The 11603-nt window shown below is 38.2% G+C and overlaps 1 protein-coding gene across 1 annotated transcript; it reads right to left on the bottom strand.

Moving 5' to 3' along the window:
- Positions 1-3700: 3700 nt before the first annotated feature.
- LOC124149279 (protein transport protein SFT2-like) lies at positions 3701-10040 on the bottom strand. Its single transcript, XM_046520751.2, has 6 exons — positions 9809-10040; positions 9254-9319; positions 8510-8595; positions 7018-7135; positions 6107-6165; positions 3701-4745 (listed from the first exon to the last, which is right to left on the bottom strand). Exons 1-6 carry the CDS (start codon positions 10019-10021, stop codon positions 4640-4642), a joined length of 648 nt encoding a protein of 215 aa, XP_046376707.1. The 5' UTR covers positions 10022-10040; the 3' UTR covers positions 3701-4639.
- Positions 10041-11603: the final 1563 nt, after the last annotated feature.

Here is an 11603-nt window from a genome sequence, read left to right as displayed (position 1 = left end):
TCTGCGAACTCAACAATAACTGAGATTCATTTTCTTGATTTGCGTAAACAAGAAGACCAAGTGAAGAACATTATTGTAATTACAGAACATCTTTGCAGTCACTGATTCACCACATGATGACTTTCTCTGTAGGGAGGCATGTCCAGCCAACAAAAATGGTTTTATTTTTCAAAACCTCATGCAAAATATGGATCCATTTTTTATTTATCATAGCTCCCTCTGTTGTCTTATGTGCCACAATGCCCTGTGCTGAGTAGCCGGAAACTTATAGCCCTGATTATTTGTTTATTTTTGTCAACACCCTGCTCCTACTCGTGGTGAGGTGAGGTGAAATAGAGATTTTATTTATCATCCAAAATCATTCTTTCAACTTTTTCAATTTGTAGACAGTAATTAGCAGTGTCTTCAGTGTAAAGAGTACTGCAAACAGCTTCAGTAGCAGAGCCATTAGTGATGTCATTTGATTGTGACGTCATGGTAACCAGTGATGTCACAATGGTCTGCAAAGCATTGTGATGTAATTTCATTGCAGCGATATCTACAGTGTAGATATCGCTTGATCTCATCCAAGCGATATCTCCTGTGGGAGCCAGTTTTGGATGATTAATGGGGTTTAACGTCGCATCCAAGATTATTGCACTTATATAGCAACGAGCATGTGTGTGTGTGGCTGCTGGTACTGGTCCGGACTGATGCCAATTTATAGTGCTAGGTATAGGTACCATGTCGCAGTTTAACATGACACAGTATACGGACTCCGAGCCGACCAGTCATTGTTTTAGCCCCTAAATGCCAAACACCAGACAGGGTAACAACAAGTACCATCTTTTAATGTCTTTTGGTATGATGCAGCTGGCGATCAAACTCTAGACCTTCTGCTCTCCGGGCTGGACGCTCTCCTGCTAGACCTCAGAGGCAGTCTCGTGGTTTTTGTCGGTAATAAACACTGCATCTCTTTGGGATGTCCTCCCACAACCAACAGTGAAATAGATGAATTCTATTCAAACCGATTTTAGACCAAATTCACTTACCCACTATTCCTCGGTGGATGAGTGGGTTGGATCGCTGACTTTGTGTGCTGGCGATTAGGTGCCTCACCCTGGCAGGTGTGGGTTCGAATCCCGGATGGGACTCAACCCCCCAAAAAGTACTAGAATCTGTACTTTACTAAGAAAGTGTTATCCCAAATATAATATTTGTTACATTTGACAACTTTCTAAATGGCATTGTGTATTCAATAATTCATTCTTTTGTTTGAAAAGCTTTGCTGAAAATTCTATGTATAGAAGCGGCAATTATGCTGTGAAATATATGCTTCACGATCATTATTTCTGTGACTTAGTTTAATTGCTCTCTGTCGCACAAGGCGCCACAATTTGCGGTGTCAAATACTGACATGAATAGTAAACAAGTTATCACGAGGGGTAAATACATTTGTTCGGTGTATGTTCAGCATGTTTAGGAGTTTGCTTATTTCTTCGAATAGAAAAACAAAAAGATAGCCCTACAGGTGTCCCTTGGGTAGACTAATTATAGTTATGTTGTGTTTGTGACTGCAGTGAGTGAGTGAGTGAGGTTTTATGCTGCTTTAAGCAATATTCCAACAATATCACACGGGGAACCAGAAATGGGTTCACATATATGACCATGTGGGGAATTGAACTCGAGCAAATGCTTTAACCACTAAGCAAAATAAACGCCTGCCCATTATCCCAAGGCTACTTTCTTTTCTGTCTGGATCTGGGGTCCGGAAAATTTAAAATCCCAATTGGACATTTGCATTTAGGCCAAACCCCTTCAAAAAGCGTGTTTTAGTATGATTTTTCACACATATTACAAGTTGTTACGTATTCATAATATATAAACAATATAAACACTGATATTCATGTTGTTTGTTGTTTTATTTACATATATAAATATAAATATTAATAATAACAAGGCCATACTTTTCCCGTATCATCTATCGGCTGATGGGTTCTGATATCTTGGCTATCGATGTGTTGCCGCTGTATAAAAGCTTGTCAGTGTAGATAATCTTTATTGTGTTACAAATGCAGACACGAACAGCTCAGTCCTAACTGTAGATAATGTCCAGTCAAAATTTAAGAATGGCTTAATTTTCTATCAAGCGAGCTATAATAATGTTATCAGCTGGCAAATATGAAATTTTGAAATGGGAATACCATGAAAAAGTATACATGGTATAAGTATTAGAAGTTAAAAGAAGTCTGGCTCCTCACATAATAACACTTTATTCCATGTACATATACACCACAAACAACACATATACTCCCCCATTTGTACATACACAGATGTTCATCATTGGCGGTAGGGTAGCCAAGAGGTTCGAGTTGTCTCCCCTTGAGCCATTACCCGCCTGTACCACACCTCGCAATGACCCGACAAAATAACAGAGGGAAACCATGAACGGTCTTCACACAGACTACCCAGGTGTATGGTCTGACAAGCCAACAGTCTAACCTCCTCACTCTTCATATGGGAGCAACCATATAATTTTCATGTGTGTGTGTTCTAAGAAAATAATCAAACCACTGTTTTACACGAACAATTTTTTATTGTGGCTCCCGTTGTAGAACAGAAAGGAAGTACCCTTTTCTTGCAGACTAATGTCCAAAGAATTAAAAAAATAATTAGCACCAGTTTATGTTGGAATAAATAATTGAGCTCCTCAACATGAAACGACATTGAACCACCCCTGAAAATACAAAGGTTGCTCCCTATAATATTAAATGTTGATATTTAAGTCAACTGTTCACAAAATTTGATGAAAATCAATTGCTTAATACTGATTTACAATTTCGACTTCCATATCTTTGTTCATATGAATAACACTTGCATTTAAAAGTTACCAGATAAAGTCTCTGATGGTTACCATGGTTACTGAGTTAGTGTCTCTGTCAATCTTGGACACGAACCAGTGACAAAGACAAAATACTGAGTGACAAGTACTGGTAGTAATGTTGCAACTTCACAGAATGTAACTGTTTCAACAAAAAACACAGCCATCGATCAATAAAAAACAAAGCATATATTTCTCCATTTCATGATATATGTACACAATATACACAACTGGGACATTCTCTTACTTTACCAGTATTCTCTCCAATATGTACACAAACCACAGCCAAGAAAAATTGTCATTTCCGTATGTATCAAAAGTGTGCAATTCCCATAGGGTATACCATGTATAACAGAGTGTTAGTTATATCGCAATCTCACTAAAATCAGATCTAAGTTCTCGCTGCCGCTAAACAAAGATCTGAGGACATCCCATTAAGGGCCACGTCAGAACGACCTTTCGCTAACATTGACCTCCCACTGAAACGACTAACAAGAAGTCGACATCAGCCTATTAGAAAGCAGCTTTCTCGAGCCTCACGGCACTCGTTTCAACCTGGCAACTTCCATTTCAGTCTACTCTTGAAAAATATGTTGACACAGTTCTCGATTAAGATTTTGAAAACTGAACAAACAAACATTCCGGAATGTCTTATATATCGTTGCGATTGTATGGCAATGCTTCCCACGTACTGTGCAACGCCTCTTCTGTTCAAATGTTTATCCCACGCAAACGAGAGATAGACGATCAGTCGTACGGGCCGTAACTGTTGTTCGGAATACCCCGTGTTAACATTTTTCGAGGTTGCATGATTAGAAAACACATTCCGACTGCCACTTTAATGATCTGGTAAGCGACGCTTTGATTGGTCGGATGAAAGGTCGTTCTGACGTGACCCATAATGGGATGTCCTCAGATCTTTGTTTAGCGATAGTGAGAACTAAGATCTGATTTTAATGATATTGGTTATATCTGTGATTGTTATCATAAGGAGGGTCTCTGCTCCAAGTTCTATGGTGTCTATTATCATAATCAGTTTTTGTTTGTTGTCTGGTTTATGGATTCCCCCCCTAAAAAGTTCAATTCATTGGGGAAAAATATATATAAGATTCTGACATGACAAGGCAAGGTAACCCAGCTGTGGCTGGAGTTTCTACCGCTCTGTCACCACTGCATTTCTTTCATGGCAAGTCGTCTCGATACTGTGTTGCGAGATTCTAGAAATATTCTTTTTTCTACTTCAAAAGTTTTTCGGAATGGCAGTGATAAAAATAATTTTTTAGAAACTGATTTTTATATTTTAATTGTATTTCGATTTTTTCTCAGTATTTTGGGTCGGAGAATCCACAAACCAAATAAAACAAATATTTTCAAGGTTAAAGTTAGTAAGTAAAGTAAGTGTTCTGGTGTTGATTCCATCAATTTACTGTATAATGTTGTCTCTTATCACATGCCAGGACAGCATGAAAACCAGACAGAGCCAAGATAAACATTAAACAAATAGTTCTACCCAGTCAACACACCACCAAGAAATACCCTTAACAGCAAACCTCAGTGCAGCATTTGACATTTAATGCAACCCAAATTGCCAACTTCAGACAGGCATTCTGAGTTGGGGGCACACATATACATATACATATATATTACAAAATGAAGCCCACAAAAATTGTTTTTCTTTCAGAGCAGTTTGTGGTGTCAAGGTGGTTGCCTGAAACTAATTGTCTTTCATGTGTTCCCATGACAACCACGCTGGTTCCGTCAAGACCACCACCCAATGGTTCATATAGGAAGAGTTTTCTGTGCTGTTTTTGAAGCCGCAGAGTAAAATATTTTGGTGAAGAATTTGAGTCCCGTCTGCCCCCCTGGAATGTAGCTGATGATGTACCTGTGAAGACATGGACGCAGGATGAGGAGGCTGGAGAGTTGGGGATTGGTGAAAAAGGTTCAAGATTGATTGTGGTAAAAATAAGCAAATCACTGATCAATTAACTATCAATCATGAATGAAAACAAACAACATACATTTAGAGTATTCTTTCCATGTATCTGTATTTTTCAACAGAAAATATAATGGCAAAACACTGAGATTGTATTTCAGGGTTAGAAATTCCTTGTCTTTCAGTCTGTGTGTAACACTTGACTGAACTGTCAGCAGCATTTCTTTGTACATTTTACTGATGTCATATAGAATTTGATCAGTTGAGCTTACTCCACCGAACACAATTTTACCAGACTTGGTCTCTGGACTAGTGGTTTATGTCGCAGACTGGTATTTTACTGCCCATGGCTCGGTTTAAGTAATAGTGACATGGTTAAGATAAGTTCTCTGTGCTAATGGTTGGTTGGTTGGTTTGGTGTTTTATGCCGCTCTCAGCAATATTCTAGCTACATGATGATGGTCTGAAAATAATCGAGTCTTGACCAGACAATCCAGTGCTTGATATCATGAGCATCGATCCACGTAATTGGGAGCGATGACATGCTTCAACCAAGTCAGCGAGCCTGACCACCCGATCCCATTAGTCACCTCTTACGACAAGCAAAGTCGCCTTTTACGGCAAGAATGGGTTGCCAAAGACCTATTCTACCCCGGATCTTCACGGGTCCTGTGCTATTGGACACACTTAGAAATAATGGGTTCTTTACCATGTTAAAAACAATACAGTTTGACAGTGTTTACTATATAGACTAGTGACAGATGTACTTTCACACAAATAAACATATAAACACATTGAAAATGGTGAACATGTGTATGTATTAAATGTATTCTAAGGGAGACAACTCTTACAGACCTTTTTCATTATCTTTTAGTGTAGTTTTCAAATGACCATTGGAAGTGCCATCATTGCCAGTCTTAATCTACATTGGGTTTTAAGTCAGTGGTTGCCATGGTGAATATCAGGAATAACAACACTGATACATGCTATAGCACCCTGAATGCTCCAAAACCTGTGCCCTTTAACACCTTGGTGAAACCCACAAGCACAGGCATAGCGCTGACAAACCAAGTACACATAATCAGGGATTCAGACCCACGATGATAGTTTCCTGGAGTGCCTAAGGGATGCAACTCTGCACAACTAATAGATGCCTGAGCCACCAATGCCTCATATAGCCATGAAGACAGATAGCATTGCTAATATAATGGAGTGTGTCCTCTTGTGTCCTACGTTCTGTATCAGTGACTGTATCCCTGCCCTACGAAACGTATCCAACATAAATATCAGATACACAAAATGGTACCCACCATACTAATGCAATGACTTGAGCAATGGCAAACAGCACTGTAAATATTGTACTCTTCACCTGCAGAGGTAAGAAAAATATGTGTTACAGGATAGTTATACATACAGGTTCTTACAATATCTATCAATGTCTTCATAACATTCCAATAAGCACCCCCTTAACCAATTTCTCAACCAATCTGTAAGTAATCTAAGTCTGAACAGTTGCATGACCACGATGACAGTCTGTACTTGTTTGTTTCCGATGTTTCACAGAAACACAGTAGTGTAGAAAGGATAATAATTGCCTTGTAATATCGAAAATGTTTAGTTTCATCGATGTCAAAATGAGTTTATTTTGTACTGCTCAATCTCTTGACAACAAGTTTTAACTTGTGTATGGATTTAATAAGCGCCCCATGTGTGTATTTTAACAGTGTGTCAGCTGTATCCCGAGGTGTCAGCTTGGTGAGGGAACAAAGGCTGAAGTAACACAGGACAAAGATGTGGACCACTTGAAGAACACAAGCACGGATAAGGTGCCAACAAATCAAGAATCATAATCAGGGCAAATCTGGGATTCAAACCAACAATCATTGGATTCTGGTACTACTAAGGGATGCAACTCATCCTTGACTGTCCAGGATACTATATCTTCATTCCATTATGATAGTATCTAGCCTTATTTCAATCATAAAAAGACTTTTATTACATCATATCTTTCGAACTAGGCACCACACCTGAAGCTTTAGCAGTGCATGTGACCAGAATTTTTATCATAAATAGAATTAAATAGATTAGAATAAATGGAATAAAAAAGAATTGAGATAAATAATCAAGAGGGTTTTCAACACACTGATTATTCACTTTTTCTGGAGTACAAATTGTTTGCGTGTCATCCTTTTCACCGTGTTGATATACATGATGCACTCACCCACATAGCAAAGTACAGTGTTAACACCATGGTTCCAAAATAGGCTGCTGTGAAAGGCAACCTTCCAAGTGAGCAGAGATGCTTCACATGATGAACAGGGCCCCAGAGGAAGGAGAAGCTAGGGAGAAATACAACAGTTACCATGGTTACTGTCTTACAACAAACGTGTAATAGTGTAATACCGTATATGACATAATAACGCCCAGAGCACTCCCAAAATTAGAAATAGGGGGCTCTTATTAGAATATTATTTTGGTGGAGAAAGCAGAGTTGAAAGATAAATTTCGTGGTTTATGCTGACAGCCTGAAATGTTATATATGACAGATATACTTTTCCAGAATTTAATTGCCCATAATTAAGGGTGCATATAACACACGAGTGCGTATTATACGCGAATGAATAAGTCTTGTATACATTGATCAATCGGAAGGGGAGCTAATTGGGATTGTTCAATAGCCAATATATTAGCAATTATCGCCGTGGGCGCTTATTACGTCGAATATGGTAATACTAAAAACCATGGTTCCTTTGTCTTTGACTGTGCATTATCTAGCTGAATTGTTATTAAAACACCAATTGGCTTTGTTTGACTAAACTTTTTTTCCTTATAATTTACCTTGATGATGGAATAATTTCACGAAACTGCCCATGCCATTAAGCCATCACAATGTAAATATGATTGTGCAATTTGTTTTTTGTTTAACGAAAAGTTCAAGTTGGCTTGACTGCCTCCATGGCCTAGTGGTAGAGCAGAAGGTCAGTGGTTCGATCCCTTGACACATCATACCAAAAGATATCAAAAGATTGTACTTCCTGGCACTCGGCATAAAGGGGCTAAAACAAGGACTGGTTGGCTCAGTATACTGTGTCTGAGTGGGGCATGGTATCTCAGTGGGCTCACACTATAAAACCGGCATTAATCTGCACTACTGGAAGCAGACCGACACCCACACACATGTGCATGCACGTCGCTATTTGAGAGCAATAATCTTGAACGCACGTTAAACATGTTAAACCCAATTTCACCTCACTTGTAAAATCCTTCAGATTTTTATGAATGTTACAAGGGGTAATTTGAGTCAAGCTACTCGCATGGAATTTTCAATTTCAGCTGTATCACAACAGTTTGTTAATTACTGAGTATGGGTCAGACAAACCAGTGGTTGACATTATGAGCAACATCCCTCATCAGCATGGAATGATGACATGCAGTCCACCATGTCACTGAGCCTATCGCCTCTCACATGAACCATAGCTTACTTGGGACAAATTCTACCCTCAAATCCTGACAGACAGGGCTTAAATTTAGCATAATCTGATAATCACTAATAAAAGCCTGGAAGAACTAGGGACATTTCCCAGTGGACTACCATTTTTACCATTAGGTAAACGGCAACTCTGAAGTAGATCATTTTATGCGGACAAGTGAAAATACAAAAAAATGAAACCTGAGGGAGTCCAATGAATAATGGCACAAACTTTAGCTCTCACCTGGAAATAATGAACAGGCTCCCAAGAGAATATAGTAAAGCAAATTTCCTTGCTTTCATGATCAGCAATGGTATGTAGAGACTCGCCTGAAACATATATGATACAGGTGAGTAAACATTATCAACCTGATAAAGAAAAATCATCACAGTACACTACATTGCGCTGGCCTCAGCATGCTTAAACATGGTAAAATGTAGATGAAACTTTTATACATTTTTCTGTTTCAGTATCAACCAACCATGATCATTTGATCAGAAAATAAAATGAAAATAGTCTTAAACATATTTTGATTTGACTCACCATGCTCACTGCTTTATCTCTTATGGATATAAAAAATAATAAGATACAAAATCATAATCAATTCACAAGTCATGACCAACCACTGCAGTACATAAACATGATGAAGTATTGTCAAGTTTTCTAATCTACAGTGATCTATGCCATGTATGAATATAATATGAATTTTGTGTCTGTATATACAGCACTATTGTCAAGCAGCATATTATGATCTGTACATGTATAATGGGTTGGTATCCCCTTTACATGACTAAAAACACAATATACAGCTTATCTGGAGCTCTGCAGTGAACAGGGTGAAGCGCCCAGCAAATATCTTTCTTCCTGTCCCACTGAGCATGCTGAGAGAGAAGAGCTGATTGGCTTGCAAGTCTTCAATAAACTCCAACTGACACACATTTCATAACATAGGCAGAGAGAGTAGAGACTAAAAGGTAAATTCCTCACCAGTGACATACAGAATGTCCCCAATAGTAAGCATGTTACAAATCCTAGAATTCTTTGCTTCTTTGACTGAAAAGGAAACAAAAGCATATGAACAGGATAACTACAAGCATTATCTGATTATCAGATGTGTTCATAATCATACATGATGTACAATGTGTTCTCAATCAACACCAGAAGCATGTTAAGTTATCAGGGGTTAACAATCAGGTTAAGTAGTTGATAAAACCTACCAAATATTATGGCCATTGTAACATATTATTATGGTTTTGGGAGTGTTGAATTATGTATCTTAATAAAGAAATCTTCGAAAACATCTCACAATGTCACATGTCTTTTCAGAAAATCAAATTAATAACATAAATATTGTAAAACTGAAGTTTACGCATCATAATAACACGTCATTTGGTCATCAGCCGTCACCATGGTTACATTACACTGTTTTTATGCGAACGTGTCATCCGTAAATGTGTGTTTGTTTGGAGAGTTCTGCTGTTCACCTTAAATAATTTACGACATATGTTTGACTGACAATAAACAAATATGACAAATACTAACCAAACTTGGCAACAGAGGATCGCTCTGTGCCTGGGCGAACCAGTTCCCAGATGTGTCAGTAGGGCTTGGTTCGTCAACATTTTGTTTCTTAAACAATCCAAATCCCGTAAATCCTGATGATAAACTCGATGATGTACTTTCACTCTTTGGAAGTGAATTAGATGACGATGATCGTGACAGGTAATCTTGCAGACTTTTATTGAGGTCAGCCATGTTGTCACTTTGGTTTCTTCAAAAAGAGGGATCTAAAATATAACATTTGTATAATTGTCATTGTAAACACTTTTTATTTTTGTAAATACGACATGAAGACAACCAATGACTCTAATATGCAGATATAACATGAAGTAATTGAAATGCCTCTGTCTCTTTAATTAGTAAACACACGCTAATCTCAATTCTAATCCATTTGTACATTTAGTTATCAATTTATGAAAACCCAAGGTCAAGGTAATGAATAGTACTTATCTGAAGTACCATTCGTTTAGTGACAGTCTCAAAGTTTAGATCATAAGTCATTCTTTCGTGAGTATTTATTGGCGTTCCTATTTAATTATTTAAACAAAAAAGCAAAATATGTTTCTTCATAAGCTTTTATCAACTCATATAATCAAAGTTACCTGAAAACCTCAGGTGGAGAAAATGTTCTAAAACGTAACTTTTTTCCTCTTACGCTTAATACCGTATACAAAAGATAATATATTCCTTCCAACATATCTCATTTATGAAATGAAGTCACCGGCTGTCGCCGACCGATGCGAATTTAATGTACACACTTTGAAATATCTCAAATCATGATAGTTATAGATAAAAATGAAAATGCAATTTTTCATCAATAATTCATATGTATATTGTACAATTACAGATAAATAATGTACTTCTACCACAATAAAGCACCAATCTGTCTCTTTGATAACAGGGGCGGTCGGGTAGCCCAGTGGTTAAAGCGTTTGTTCGTCACGCCGTAGACCCGGGTTCGATTCCCGACATGGGTACAATGTGTGAAGCCCATTTACCGTGTCCCCCGCCATGATATTGCTAGAATAATGCTAAAAGCGGCATAAAATCAAACTCACTCACTCTTTGATAACAAGATGACACACACAATGTACCTGACATCAAAGACCATAAATTGGTCTTTTTATGGTCTCTGCTGGCATGTTCAACTTATCGGCGTTGTGATAAAGAACCATTAAGATAACAATAAATTGGTACTTATAAAATATATAATTTGAAAGAAAATACAGGGGGGGGGGGAAATGTCTCAGATCCTCCAGCAACATTTGTTCGGTGGACACACTGATGCTGGGTGTTGTACATTACATGTTCGACGCTACCTCTCAGAGAGACCCGTGAAGATTCCGGGGTAGAAGAGGTCTTCAGCAACCCATGCTTGCCGTAAAAGGCGACTATGCTTGTCGTAAGAGGCGACTAACGGGATCGGGTGGTCAGGCTCGCTGACTTGGTTGATGCATCTCATCAATCCCAATTGCGTGGATCGATGCTCATGATATTAATCACTGGGTTGTCTGGTCCAGACTCGATTATTTACAGACCGCCGTCATATAGCTGGAATATTGCTGAGTGCGGCGTTAAACAACAAACCAACAACAACAACCTCTCAGAGAAGAGTTGACTTGTGAGCAAAAGATATCGAGTCTCTTACAAAAATGCCATTTAATCAAGGATTTATGGCATGTTTAGCGATTAAAGGAGTTTGAAAAATTGTAACATTGCCAACCCCAGCATTGGGAACTGGACAATCCGTTCCCACGGAGATCCGTATAAATATACG

The sequence above is a fragment of the Haliotis rufescens genome, unplaced genomic scaffold, assembly GCF_023055435.1.
Source record: "Haliotis rufescens isolate VD_foot unplaced genomic scaffold, xgHalRufe1.0.p SCAF_13, whole genome shotgun sequence".
In the NCBI taxonomy this organism is placed as follows: domain Eukaryota; kingdom Metazoa; phylum Mollusca; class Gastropoda; order Lepetellida; family Haliotidae; genus Haliotis; species Haliotis rufescens.
Note: the sequence above shows the minus strand (reverse complement) of the source record. Positions and strands in the feature narration are given on the sequence as shown.

What these genes read in the sequence shown, in the direction of transcription:
- LOC124149279 (XM_046520751.2), bottom strand. Translation starts at nt 10,021, where the DNA reads ATGGCTGACCTCAATAAAAGTCTGCAAGATTACCTGTCACGATCATCG. An exon ending in CACTGTACTTTGCTATGTGG is followed by an intron (nt 6,166 to 7,017) that starts GTGAGTGCATCA and finishes TTACCTCTGCAG; the next exon opens with GTGAAGAGTACAATATTTAC. An exon ending in CAAGTCATTGCATTAGTATG is followed by an intron (nt 4,746 to 6,106) that starts GTGGGTACCATT and finishes ATGTCTTCACAG; the next exon opens with GTACATCATCAGCTACATTC.